At 33.9% G+C, this 15,225-nt stretch overlaps 1 protein-coding gene across 2 annotated transcripts in view; it reads left to right on the top strand.

Moving 5' to 3' along the window:
* IL1RAPL1 (interleukin 1 receptor accessory protein like 1) overlaps positions 1–15,225 on the top strand; it is a 764,969-nt gene that overhangs the window by 92,379 nt on the left and 657,365 nt on the right. Inside the window, exon 2 of one of the 2 annotated variants that reach the window (XM_054844310.1) lies at positions 581–686. In XM_054844310.1, the coding sequence (XP_054700285.1) occupies positions 605–686 (82 nt within the window). In that variant the 5' untranslated portion in view covers positions 581–604. Of the gene's footprint in view, positions 1–580; positions 687–15,225 lie in introns of those variants that run through there. The other variant, XM_054844318.1, reaches the window with a different exon arrangement.

The raw sequence follows: 15,225 nt of genomic DNA, 5'->3' as shown, positions 1-15,225 counted from the left end.
GGTTCCTCTGGTGCACTCTTATGTTTCCCCTTTTGCTGTTCCGAAGAAGATGACCAGATTTGTTTTTAATTAATTGTTCGTTGCATTGTGAATCAGATGCTCAATCTGTGGAATTCATAAGTGGAAGCAAAACTAATGAAGGGCATTTCTTTCTTTTTCCTGTGTGTATGCGGGAATAGATTATATGATAAAAAGGAAGAACTAGATGTTATTTTGCAGGTTTAGTGAAAAAATCACACTTTTTGTGTAGAATAAATTGATCAAAGTTGTTTCATTCAGGAGATCTGTTAGAAAGTTTAAACAGGGACTCAATGAATTTTCAGTGTTTAGACAAAATTGGAACTTAAGCTCCAGGGTTAAATGTAGTGTGCGTGTGTTTGTTTATGGTGATTTTAGGGTTGGGAGTTGGTTTTGTTTATTTTTTTTTTTTCAGGAATAATAGATCATTTTTTGGCGTATTAAATTGCTCTCAAACACTGTATTCAGCTTTTCCACCATGTCAGTATTACAATTAGTTACTTCAAGGTTGTTTCAGCACCAATATAAAATCAGTGTTTCTTTCTTCTTTTTGATGCTCTAGGAAGCAGCCACGGAAAGACAGAAGATGAAAGCTCCTATTCCCAACTTGATTCTCTTGTATGCTACTCTAACACAGAGCTTGAAGGTTGTGACCAAAAGGGGATCAGGTAAGTAAATCTTTATCTCTGTGGTTATGATGTGGTTTGGAAAGAAGTGCTTAAAATTTGCAAATATGTACTAAGATGTTGATAGATGGTTTGGAACATAGTTAAGAGGATTTCAAATTCTGCAGCAAAAAAGTTAGTAGCTTCTATGTATTTTTAGACTATATTGTGTCATGTGAACTTGATGAAAACCCCCAAAATGTTAAAATCAGGTATGTAATGTGAAATCAATGTAACAATTCATCTACTGACGGAAAGTTATTCCCAGAACTATTTAACTTACTTAAAAGACTTCATTGCAGTCAGTGTTGTTAATGTGAGTTACTAGATTTATCTGTTTGACTATATACTTTATGGTGAAGAATCTCTTGGAAATGAAGATTATGCAATTTTGGTTTAGGCTACTGGTTTTTGTAATACAACAAATAGATCAAGCGCATTAAATTTAATAACCATGAAAAGTGAACAGCAAAATGTATTTTTGAAAGGGCTACCTGATACATGGTTGAAGAGTTTAATTCAGCAAAGAAAATACAGGCTGTTTTTCAGAAACCAAGCAGAGGGTGGCATGTTTACTAAACATCTTTCATACTGTTACTATAGATGAATTATCTTCATATGTAAATAAAGGGAACACCAATACTGAGACAGCTGGGTGCTTTGGGGTTTCATTTTTTGCCTGTAACTCTGAAATTGTAATTTTTTCTTCTTTCACTTTTCATTGGATAATGAAAAAAATTATAGGATACTACTTCTTCAAACTATCTTGCTCTATGGCAGCAAAGGGTACTAAATCCTTAATGGAAGTCTTAATCCCATGTTGATGGAATTAGTTAATTAGGTTTGTTGTTACTAGTCATTTTCCTTTTAGCATTGGAGTGTTTTAGTTAGCTTTTGTTGTACCGTTCCAGAAATCTGTCTGTGATTTCTTTTGTATATTTTTAAATCTGTTTCCAACTGGAGTTGGCTGGTAGTTGTTGTGAACTGGTGCTTAGGGAGCACGCAGGTCTTTATACATTTTGTGCAAGAGCTTAAATCATATTTTATATTTTCAGTGGATTATATTCGTAACAACATTATGAAACTGATTATGTCTCAAATGTTTTAGTGACTGGAAATGTAGATGGAGGGAAGGCAAATTAGAAGTACTTACTATAAAGTAAGCAATTCCTCAACTAATACTTGAGATTAAAATATATTTGGGGTTATTGAAATTCAAGAAAACTGCAATATGCAGACTGTGTGCAGAGCAAAGGAGTTGGTGATGGGTTGGTGTTTGTAATATGATATTGAAGCCTAGATAGATATCATAGATATCTTTTGAATGTGTCTGGGTGAGGTTGTTCTGTTTAAGATCCATTTTTAAGGAACTAAAAAATATAACCAGTCATCAGATACCTGTTACTTGAATGTGACAATACTAAGAACTTGGATTGTCTTTGCATTTTATTTCATCATTTTTGCCTGTATCCTCTTCCTCTGATTAACCAAGGCAAGGAAAAGTGGTAAATATACATCTTAATTTCTGTTTGGGAAAGTAATATAATTGCTGTCCAGCAAAGGAAAGAGCATACAATACCTTTTAAGATGTACAGAATATGTTCTCATCCTGATGCTGTAATAAAAAGGAAAACTGTAATGGAAATCTTTGGATCATACCTTACTGTAACATGGGGTTCTTGATGTTTTTACTTGAGATCTGCTTATCCTGTATAAGGTTTCAATTAGCTGTATCACCAAGAGGTCTGTTTGCCACACTGTATGTGCAAAGGAAAAATCTCTGATTTACTGAAATCTCAGATCCTGCTGCCTTTGGTCATGTTGTTTAGTGACTTTAGACTTGAAGAACTTCTACAGAAGTAGGTGAGATATAATAACATGTGTGATGCTGCTTGGTTTGGGTTTTTTTTTGTTGTTCTTTGGTTTGGTTTGGTTTGGTTTGGTTTGGTTTGGTTTGGTTTGGTTTGGTTTGGTTTTTCCTTCCCTTGGGTGCTCGGGAGGCCTGTTTTGCAATCCTTAAGTGTTTCTACAAAGATGACCTTATTTATTTTAACAGAAGTTTTAGCAAAATAAGATTCACCTTTTTGTACTGTGAAAATAGAAATGGTTTCCTAAAACTAATGCAACTTATAATTGGAAGTAGGAAAAAAAAATCAACTTGGAAAATAGAACTGTAGTTTTATGTGAACATGTTAATGAGAGGCAGAGAATGGTTAGGACACGGTTTACATCTCTTTAGTCAGTTCTACCTATGAGTTTCACTTTGTCCTTGAAATATCAGCATTAAAGTAGAATGAATAGCAAATTAAAGATGTTGGCATGTTTTTATACTTATAAGATGTTATAATTATAAATATGGAGTAGTAGTATCCTCCTTTTAGATGTGTTGCTTTTATGTACTTCGTTTCTCGTATGAATTAAAGGAATGAATAAAAAATAAAGAAGTTGTTCATTAATATGCAAAATAGTTGTCCCAATTGTGACTTATTCCTTCTAGTTCACTTTCGTTGAGCTTGTTTCTAAGTACCAAACCTGAAAAGACAAATCTGGTGTTCTTTGTATATTTATCTTTAGTATTTTATGTTAAAAAGATTTCTATCCTTGGAAACATGTCTTTTCTATACTGTCAGTTGGATTTTTCTTGCTAAAGTAATTCAGCTCTCTTCTTTTATAAGTTTTTTATCAGCTGTGCTAAAAAGATAGTGATTAATAAAAGTATGAGTTTCTCCATCTGGTAGAAATACTTTTCCAACCACTTCTCTAACCTGTCAATAACATGAAAACCTACCTTCAGAAAGTCAGTAAGGATTCACAGCATGCCAAAAATGTGGAGTAATTTGTAGGCTCAAATTCTGGTTTTGTTTCTAAAAATGGATAACAATTCTGACCGTTTATTGGCTTTCAGGACTGAAGTTATATATAATTAGCTATATGTGTAAACAATTAGGATCAATGTAGTATACTTGCCTTTGTTTATGTTGATTGAAAAGCAGATTAAAAAACATTGCAAGAGAAAGCTTAGAGTATGCTGCGTTGGATTAAATCTCTGATCACGAGAGCTGTCATTATGCAAAGCACCTAAATGACATTACTTAGTGGCATTCTTTGAATCTTTCTACCACTGTGTGCTGTTCATCAGTTAAATATAATAGTATGGGGTATAAACGGAGGTGTATTAATCAAATATTTATTATAACAACAGGAAAACATGCTTTAAATTAGCTTGTTCACAGCTGTGTGACATACCTGTTTAACACTAACTTGTATGTATGATTCTGATTCTATCTGACAGAAGATACATTTTTTTTTTTTCCCAGTTAATATTTTAAATAATTTCTGCAATACAATGAACAGTTTCAAATTACTCTTTGACATAGAATGGATTTATTGTACATTTAGAGCATGTAATAACTGTGTTATATAAGCATGGCTGGATGAGCAGTTCCAGTAACAATTCCATTAATAAATACAAATGGTGCAAGAAACTTCTTCCTATATCCACATATGCAAAATCTAAGTTAGACTTAAGCACACCTAAACTTTTCCTCTCAATTGCAGTTGAATGCACAACACCTACAAGTTGTAATGCCTTCTCAAGCAAGAAAGAAAAGATCCTTTGCCTTAAGCAAGGAATTCAGAGTAGATAAAATGGTTGTTAACTGGGTATTTTAGGTATTTAGTGAAGTCCCCATGAACTTCTGGAGAGGCTTCAGAGCCTACAACAGTAACTGCAAAGATGAACTTTCATTTGGCGTATAATGGATATCAGATGTGATCTGCTAAATTGGAAGCTGACTCTTGCACTACTTCTTGGCTTTTTGAAATATCTCAAAGCATTTCGTTTCATAAAGCAATTCCTCTGCTTGATCATCATGTCCTGCTTGATGCAAAGGAAGAATAAATACTTAAAGCCTATGTATTTTGATTCATTCAGCACATGGTTTTACTGGAATTGGCTTAAACCTCAAAAGCATAGGAAAGAATTCCTGGGTTTTAGCATGATGCTGAACTTCATATAAATTTACAATATGCCTAAAAAGTGCATAGATTTACTTTTTGTGCAGTCCACTGAGTGTCTGTTGCTCAATGAAGTCCTTGATAGTATTTTGAGAACTTTATGGTAATGCATTTCTAAATGTTTTCCTTTCCATGATTTTTTCCTGAAATTATCCTTTTCCATAGTTTGAACTAAATTGTACATATTTTTTTAGCCATGTGGTTTTACATTCTTAGAAACTTAGGTTTCTTAAAGCCTGTTCTTTTCAGGTTGAGTGGTATTTGATCACTTACTTGTGGCGAATAGAGTTTTTGCTTATGAATTATTTATTATTTCATCAAAGAAGAAGTAGGTTAGGAAAGAGAGCCTCATGCTGATCCATAGAGACTTTTTTCCCTATAACATGTGTGTTAAATAAAATACTGGAACGCTGCATTGCCATCTGGTGGTTTTTTCCAAAGGATGCTGAATAGACAAAGGAAAAAAAGGGGTTTTGCCTTAAAAAAAAAAAAAAAATCTGTTAAAGGGAGAATGGGTGAAAAAGTATGTAAAAAGATTACGTGAAGAATTATGACTTGATCAGTGTAATTAGACAGTATTAGCGTAGTGGCATTTTATACACTTACATTGCCTAATAGCAATCTGGTGTTGCCTTGTGTCAAAAAAGGTGAGAGTTGTTATTACTGTCTGTAGTTCTCTGGTTTTCTACAGATTATTGTGCATTATGAGTTAATGAATTAATATTCTGTGTTCAGTTCTGCTATTGTGAATGGAAATTTTCTTTCCTAGGTCAAATGTATTCTATGATGGAATAATTTAACTGGAAGGACAATCTTTCCAAGGATGGTTTATTAGGATATGTATGAGATCCTTCACATCGTTATGATAAAATTAAAGTCAATAGATGTATTTTGTCATGTAGCAGAAGTTTACTCCTTTTTTTAATGTCTAGTATTTCTGTGCCTTAGCTATTATGAAGGAATATGGGTGGTTCTAGTTGTTGGACTTGTGTGGAAGACCAGCATTATGAAAAATGGAAGTAAAGAGCTTTGACATTGCAACATTGGTATTTCTCAATTTTAGTTTGTTTTGTAGGAGCAAAATATGAATTTTAACTAGGCAAAAATAATTCAAGATTTTTTTTTTTTATTCTAAACCTAGTGGAATTCTGAGGAACAAACTGGAAATATATACTAAAAATCTCAAGTAGTTATTCTGTTTGACAAATTCCATACTCTTTAAGAACTATAAGCAGACATTTTTCTAAATTGACCCTCTATGAATTTTTATGGATTTTTATGAATTAATTCTCATGTAAGAGTAAGTATATTTTAAAGAATAATATCAGCTGTGTAAAGGATATCTCTGCACAAACAAGACAGTTTTTCAAAAAACATTTCTTTTAACTGGAAAAGGAACACGTGATCTGTGCAATGTAGGCTTTCACATCAACAAAGCCAAGATTTTACACCTGATGACAAATGTCATAATGAAAACTCAACCATTTCTTAAAAAATAAAATTAAATAATAACAAAATCCATAGAAAGAAAATTCTTCACCTGTGATATAAGTAATGAATACATCTACAGAAGTTAAGACAGTTGAGAACCCTTTTCAGGTAGGAAGAATTTCTTAATTTAGTTTACGTGTTTGTACCTAACAATTGTATTGTCACTATTTTACAGAAAATAATTTTTTTATATATATATGTGTGTAGAATCCAGCTTATGTGGCAAAAACACTTTGAGAAATTGCACACAATTAAGTGTTGAGGCTTAGCAGAGGTCTGGTACCCAGTATCTGAGTATTTGCAATCTTTATTTATTTATTTTTGATAATCCTTCTGGGTGAGATTTGCTGTCCTAAGTGCATAGTACTACATAAATCATCCTATTCTTCTTAGTGTCTTTCCTCTTTTTCATTCTGCCTGTGTTTTGGTTGCCTAAGTATTCTCTTTTTGGATTCTTGTCAAAAGGTAATTAGTTGATGAATGTCATATTGGATCTGATATGCACCGAATAGTAATTAGATGGTTCAAAACATAAATGGACACATATTCTTTTTCTTACACAATATATAGGCAGAAAACTTGCATATACAGTACTCCAAGTACACTGAGCTTGGAGCAAAGCATTTACAGCAGTTGAAGGATATGCTTCTTGTAAACCATAGGAGTTTATTGATATTAATGACCCCTAGCTGTTGTTTTCACTCTGTTACAGAATGTTAGTTTTCCATTATTAATTGATGAGGCTTGTGGCTTGTTGGGTGGTTACACAGAACCTGAAATAATATTTAGAGTCTACCTAGTCTATCTGATGTACAAAATTAACTTCTGTCAGCAAGGACTTTTTAAGTTGGAACAATTAAGACTACTGTTATTACTATGAAAACTTTTTTCTGTTTCTCTGTTTGATGACAAGAAGCAAAAGTATAGTGAAAGTCAGTCCTAAGCAAAGACATAAGTACCTTTCTTATTGCGTTGGGGGGATGGGAATATTTTTGCATCATGACCTGATTAAGAACTTAACCTTATTTCATATGACGATTGTTTAAAAAACCTCATTTTAAATTGGCATATAAATATGCAGCCATGTTTGTGGTTGTAGCTGTGGAACTGAATGGGGAAAACTGAAAATTTTTTCTTTTTGAGGGAGGAGAGAAAGATGAAGGGAAACCTTTACAGTTAAAAACACAGTGGAGATAGACAGAAATCCCTGTTCATTCTCAGGCAACTTTCTTATGTCCTGATCTATCCATTCGTTCCATATTGATTTTATTAATATTAATATTCTTCCAGTTTTTATCCTAAGAATAAAAAAATGTTTTAGTTTACTTTTCCCACCTTTTTTATTCCAGTTTAAAAATGGTTGTTCCTCCCCATTTTAGTATGTAGTAGAAGTCAAAATTTTATTTTTAATGTTTAAATCTTCTCTTCATAGATGAAGAATGAATTAACTGGGTGTATCCACTTTCTTGGATTTTGCCTAATTACTTTACAGTATTTATACCTTGTATAGTGTGTGTCAGTGGGGGAGGGTGTTATTTGCTTTCTTACTTGCACATTTATTTTAAAGATAGAAAATCTTCACCAATAATACCCTTGAATATATACTAATAGGGTCAACTGAGATGAATGATTGCTTACGCCTGCTGGGAGGGAGGTCTAGATGATCGAGTGATGCGAAGACTGTGTATATGCTCCACCTCTTTCAACACTTTCGCTTTCTGTCCTGAACTTTTGCTATCTATATGACAGAACCCTGTGGTATCCTGGAATTAACATAGCCCACAGAAAAGTTTTATGGCTTGCTATTTCTACATGGCACCAGGATGTTAAAAGAGCAATTAATGTCCTTGAGCACCTTATTTAGACAGCAAAAGTATCCATATCCTCATCCTGCAGCCAATCCCGGCACAGCCATTTATGCCAGTTTTTGTATGATCCTCACCTTCTTTCTTAATTTATGGAGAAAAAAACCCCACCCAATTATTGTTAGGAGAAAAGACATGACTTGCTTTTTGTGAATCAAGGAATATCGGAAGAAAGTAGGAGTTAACAACTTATTGAGTAACATTTTGCATATTCACAAAATTAGAGGGTTCCTTTACTATATGGTTTTCAACCTGTTTTTTTGTTTATGCAAACTGTATATGGGAAGCATGTATTTCTCTTTAAAAGAATAGTCCCTTACAATACTGCATGTTTCTTTAGCTACAGAATATTGTATGTGTTGCATTGCTATGGAGTTATTTTCAACATACAGTTTTCATTTACAAAACCCTGAAGAATAATTTTTTTTGAAAGAATACTAGTTTTGTTAGTGAGCTTAAACAGATGCTTGGCCATGGGGATGGTTCACCTCCAATGGTCTCTGTTTTTTTAAGCTAAGGACACTGCTCAATATGTCAGATGAACAGCAATGATGCAGATTGTTTACTATAGGGGGAGATGGGGGCTATATCACAAATAAAGAAACAATTCTGTGCTGCTAGAGGCTTTGGGCAATAAGGATTGAATACATGGCAAGCATAAATCCTTTGTGACACATTACTTATTTTGGAGACACTATGAAAGCAGTAACTGTTACTTGTCCTGTGAGCATTTATGAACAGAATGGCTGGCATTTTAAAAATAGTTATATGACCTTTTGTTGTTGCTAGGATCCATACTGATACTTTTCAGAGTCCTGGGAGATGGTGAATAATACCACAGTATATGAAAAGACTGTCTGTGCAGTAGCAAAGGGTCAATGTTTTATAGTGTGCAATACATATTAAGAAATGACTAATGATAGTAAAAGAGACAAAACAAAATCTAAAGCCAAAAGGACAGTAATAGATATTCTTACATAGTTCAGTCATTGAATTTTAGTGGCTGTTTAGAATGACTCTCTGCTTCCACAGTCCCTATTTTCCCTGGGGATTGGTTAGCGGTTGTTTCACTGATTGGCATCTGTTGGCAAATGGCCTAGAAGATGTAAAAGAACAAATGACCTCTGATCAGAAATAGCTGTTGCAGAAGATTTATTTATTTGAATATTATGTTTTCAATTTTATGTAGAAAAATGACTGTGGAGAATAAGGAGATGAAAGAACCTCAAGGACGAGTAATGGCCATCTGATAGATTTGCCTTTTTTATTTAAGTGTACTCAGTTGTGAAATATTATTAAAATGTAGAAATAAGAGCTGTGATAATGTTTCGCGCATTAGAATATGTTTTGTTGCTACACACTTAAAGCAACTTAAAATTGATGACATCTGTCCTAGATTAAAATACTTACTGACTTGTTCTTTCTGAAAGATGAAGGGAGAAAGTGCCATCAGTGCTGCATACACAGATATATGGGAAGCAACTTAGCATGAAAAGAGAAGGTCGTTCCTTTAGATTGCAGTACTGAAATCTTCAGCCTTTCTTGCTTAGATTTTTTTTGCTGTTATGGTCTTTATTTCAAATGCAAAATGCACGTTGTCCGTTGTTACTTTAAGATTTATCTTTTTATCTGTTTTTCAAAACAGTTTTTTGCAATTATAAGGAGAATTATCAGACTGCTATAATAGTGAATTATGACACAGTTATGTTAGTTGAAAGATGAGTGCTCCTGTAATTTTATTGCCTTGCTCTGAATGCGTAACTCATTTCAGGAAACTGTCGGGTGTGCAGATGCAAAGCAGACAATTCTGTTGAAGCAATCTGCAATTTCATTCAGAGTGGCCCACTTCCACAAATGACTCTTCTTCATCCTTGGCAAAAAGGAGCAATTTTTATTCTCTTTTAAACCAATTTTAATTCAAATTAAAATAGCTCCAATTGATAATTCCAATTTTAATTACAGAGTCATCTAGGTTGGAAGGGACCTCTTCAGATCATCTAGTACAACCCCCCTGGTTCAAGCAATGTCAGCTACAGCAGGTTGCTCAGGACTGTGTGCAGCTGAATTCAGTGACTTCAGGACTGTTCTTCACACAATTTTTTTTAAGGATTCAGGCAAACCTTTTAGAGGCTATATGCACATGCTGTAGTCCCTGACCCTCAATTTTTCCAGATTAGAACTTCCTTAAACATCTTTATCATTGTGGGTTGCCTCATCTCCAAGTGGAAATTGTGGCATGTTTAGCATGGTAGCTCTGAATTGCTCTAATGCGGAGTTGCAACATACCAAGGAAACACCTGGAGCTATTGTCACGTCAGGTTCTAAAATTTGACCTACCTGCAAACAGCATTAGTTAAAATTGCTTGGTACCTGTTCAGGATGTTCAGTTTCTTTCACAGTGAGATTTTTTATTTCTTGGAAATTACAAATGTATTTGAACTCTATTGAAACATAAACCAATAAATGTGCTAAGCTACGTGGAAAAATTAGTGTATGCAATGTGTGTTTTACATTCCCTTGCCACTTCACTTTTAACCATAGTTAATATCCCTGAGAATACAAGAAACATAGTATTTTCTCATAGGAAAAATAATTGGCTAATACTAGGCCTGCTACCTTCATGCTCTTCTGTATAATTCACTATGATCTTTTTTTAATGAGGTTTGTCATACTAGGTAGAACAAAGGCAGTGACTTGGGACATTAAAGAGAAGGCCATAAAGTCAACAACCTTCAAGAAAACCAGCAAGATACATGGGTTGTCCAGATAAGAAGAGCACAGCCTGAAGTAAAGCTGTTGTTAATACTATTTTTTTTTTGAAGTGTAAGGTTGGCTTGTCTGAAACTCCAAATTTTCTGCTGAATGTCGTCGGCAATGTAACCCAGAGTGAATCCTGAAAGCAAAACAGAGAGACAGGCAAGGAATGATTAAAATCTATATATATGTATGCGTAGATATCTGTGCTATGAGGGAATGCTCAGTTCCTTCCTAGAGATCATGGAGCCTATAGAGATGCTGTTAAGCTGTTGCATAGGTGATTGCCTGGGTGATTTGCACTGCAAAGGAGGAGGGAAAACATGGAGCAGTACTAAATACTAAACCCTGAGCCCTTTCTAATCAAACAGGCTGAGCCAAGTTCAACAGAGAGTCAAGCTGCCTTTTCTAGGCATGACTAATGCATACCTCATGATTTCACAAGGGGCCTCATGGAGGCCAGCAAATGCCCTGCTTCCGTCCTGCTGACTGCACCAGGCCACTTTAAGCACTCTGCAACAAAATCACTTTTTGGTATCGTAGGTTTCTTTTTGCCATTGGCAGTGTTTTAAATATTGTTTTTATTTTTATAATTTGAGAGCCAAAATCAACTTCTAAGCTTTGTATTTTTCTAGGAAATTGAATAAGGGTCAGTAACAGAACATTCCAGTTGGGTAATAAACATTTTTTGAAACAATTATTCAGCAGAATTGCAAGCTGGTGTAAGTTTACCAATATGCATGCATTCATTTTATAGTATACTACAGGCTGTGAAGTTTTAGCAAAATGGGACTATTAACGGATGAAGTAGGAAGCTTAAAACAAATGGAAAGTCTGGGAAGAAATAATGGCAAACCATGTTTGTCAGAAAATGCATTTTTATTGGGAAAAGTAGTTGTCATGTCAAGGAGAGGAAGAACAAATTGCTTCTGTTTATTAGGAATGATAGCATAGGATGGCTTATATTTTTATTTATAATAATTTTCCTGTATATATTTGAAATGTATTCCATAAAAAAAACCCACTTGAAAATAATTCACATATAAGATTTGAGATAAGAAAAATACGTATTATTTCTTTTTCTCAAATTTTCAAAGAAAACAAATCCATGACAAACATAGTTCAGTCTGTTAATAAATTTTATTGATTCCTTTGAAATAGCCACCAGCTATTACTATTATCTGAACTTTTTTTTACGGTTCCTAGTTAAATTATCAGAAGTCTGTGCAATGGCATAAAAATAATGAGGTGATTTAACAAAAAATATTTTGGACAGGGTGTCATTTAAAAACCTAAAAATTTATCAGTGTAAGAGTTTACTACAACAGGACATTAAAATGCAAGAGTTTGTTATCTCCCCCCCCAAAAAAAAAAAAAAAAAAAAAAAAAGACTTAATGTGCTATAAAAAGCAGAGGATAATTTGTAGGAGGTAATGCTGTGACTGAAATCCAGTGTGATTACACTTTTGCAGGCCTAGAGAAGCTGTTAGCTCTCCTTCACAATAAGATTCCACTAAAAAGCAGCTGTCCTTGCTATCATCTGACTAGTGTCGTACTATCTGTAACTAAGGACAAACTTAAAAGAATTGAAATTTTATTCATTTTTAACTAGGTGGACTACTTCATTCATGACTTTGTTTCACTTTGTCACTGTTAAGTAATGCATATGTAATAAACTGCATTTCAAAGTAGGTCATGCCATTCTCATACATGTACAAAGCCAGCACATTTTGTATGTGTTTGGTATTGAAGACAGTTACATTAAAATACTGCTTTTGACAGCAAATCTAGAGTAGGTGCTGCACTCAGAGTTCGCGATAGCTCATACCTACAAATGCTGTTGTGTTCAGTGGGGAGAATCAGTCAGTCATATCAGACTGTGCTTGAACAAGACCATTCAGCAGAATTGTTCTCATGTACTGTATGTTTGAAACATCTAAAATTTTCCTGTCTGGTAAGTCTAGCCATGAGATCCAAATAAAAGACTGAAGTCCTATGCTAAGTGTCCAGAATTAATAACTTTGGGGAGAGGATAGACTTGATTTTTTGTTTGCTTGTTTGTTTGTAGTTGTTCTCTATGACTCGGTCTTTTACTAATGGCTGGATGAGGAAGAAATGCATGTTCCATGGTACTTTAAGACTTTTTCCCCTCTCCTTCCTTCAGTACAGATACACAAGGTGAAAGATTTAACAAGATATGGTAGCTACCCATCACTGAACAGCAAATTTTTAGATGTTCCTGGGCTGAGAAACTCGAGAAAGGGCTTAAAACCTGTTTTTCTGTGCCAAGAGGTTTTCGTCACCTTCAAGGTATTGACAGTTGTGATCAACAGAGAGAAAGAGGCCTCTGTCTCCTGCACATAATTTCCTACATAGCTGTAGACAGTGCAACAACTGTCCTTGTCAAAAACATTGCTGTTGAGGATTTTATGTCCAAGTTCTGAATTCTGTCAGCCAGAACTTTAGTTTTATTTAAACTGAAAAACACAAGAATCTAGTTTTCTGATAGACACAGTTGCAACTGTTAGTAATATATAGGAAGTCTTGGAAGTCAGTTACTGTGACACACTATGCCATTTATTTAATTTTCAAAGTATCTGATTCTCTAATTGTTTGCTTACATCAAAGCTGCTTTGTTACACTCTGAAAACTTCGCAGTTCCTTTTCTACCTGCAATCAGTAAAAATAATTGAATTTAATTTATGTTTTATTAGGTTGACTTCATTAATATGTTCATTGAAAATAGCTTTTTATTTTCTCACCCATTTCCCTGATCTTAATTTCTAGGCCAAATTTAGTATGAAGGCTTTAAAGCTTGTCTCCCTCATGGGAAAGGTCAGGCATCAAGTTCCATCACACTTTAGAGAGCAGAAGAATGTGTTATGCATGCTTTGTTCACAGTCCTTCGCTGCTGTGATGAATTCTCAATGCTAAGTCGCATATGAGAGTAATTTCTGTTTACATTGACTTCAGTCAAAGCAAAGGTGAACTTCTTGCTTTTTTCCCCCTTCTTGAAGACCTGTTTCTTTCTTGCTGGGCTTTATTGTGTGTTTGTGGATTATTTTGGGGTTTGGATTTCTTTTTTATTATAATTAGTTTGGGTATAAGTAATACAGTGCTGTATATTTTGTTCATTTTGGGGAGGAATTGTAATACCTGCTGAACAAGTCTCTGACTTACAGGAGCATAATAACCTAATCTAAATATGAATTATTAAAGTTGCCTGCATATATGAAAAATAAACAAATATGGAGTTGATAACACAATTTCCATTTGAATGAGATAAAAATGGAGGAAATATTTAATCTTCCACAAATTATTTAATTTTAGCTACTGTTAAATCTGAAGTTTGTAATTTTATAACTATTGAAATAGTGGCATGACAGGTTCTTGTATAATGTGACATTTTTTATTTTGTACATTTTGTACCTGTGATGGTTAGTTCCACTTCAAGATGCATCTTCCCTTCAAAATACATAGGAAAACAGTTTTCTTATACCTGTTGATAAATTATGCATACTATGTAGCTTTCAGTCTTGAACCTGAAATAATGAGTAACAAAAAATCACACGAGATGTAAGACAAAAAGATATACAAACAGCAAATATTTTGAGAGAGTTTGCAAAGATAAATATTTTTTTAGTCATTGCTGACTTTTTAATGTTGTTTTTCACAGACAGAACAGTAGATTATCCATTACCTTTTTTTTTTTTTTTTTTTTTTACATCTTTGGTTATTTAGCTTTATATTATAATAGATGCAGACTCATTTAATTACCATGACCCTTTTTACTTTGGTCTGTTTTTACTACAATAAGTCTGATCTCTTTATTAGATTAGATAATTTTTAAGTATAACTTAACTTCAGTAGGATCGTTTATAGTTGGTTACTTATACCTGAGCAAGAGGTCTACATTCTGACCCTGAGGATTTTTTTTCCAATACTTGTTAAGAATTTTACATTGACATATTATTCCCTATTCAATGCATGCCAATTTTCAACCTAATGAAATTGAAAACATCTTTCAATATTTTGAAACCTAATGAAGTTGAAAACATCTTTCAACATTTTGAAAGACTGCAACTATGATTATACCTACTTTTAGATAAGAAAAAATAAATTACAGAAATATGAGGGTTTTTGTTGGTGGAAAACTGTGCAGCTTTCAGTATTTCAGACTAAAAGGAATTATATATCTATATACGCTACTACTTATGTATTTTCTACATATACACAGCACTGTCATTGAAATAAAAGTATTAATTTTAATTAGAATCATAAAATCACAGAATGGTTTGGGTTGAAAGGGACCTCAAAGATCATCTAGTTCCAACTCCCCTGCCATGGGCAGGGACACCCTCCACTAGACCAGGCTGCCCAAAGCCCCATCCAGCCTGGCCTTGAACATTTCCAGG

The sequence above is a fragment of the Grus americana genome, chromosome 1 (assembly GCF_028858705.1).
Source record: "Grus americana isolate bGruAme1 chromosome 1, bGruAme1.mat, whole genome shotgun sequence".
Taxonomy (NCBI): Eukaryota; Metazoa; Chordata; class Aves; order Gruiformes; family Gruidae; genus Grus; species Grus americana.
The sequence above is the reverse complement of the archived record's forward strand: the minus strand, read 5'-3'. Positions and strand labels throughout refer to the sequence as shown.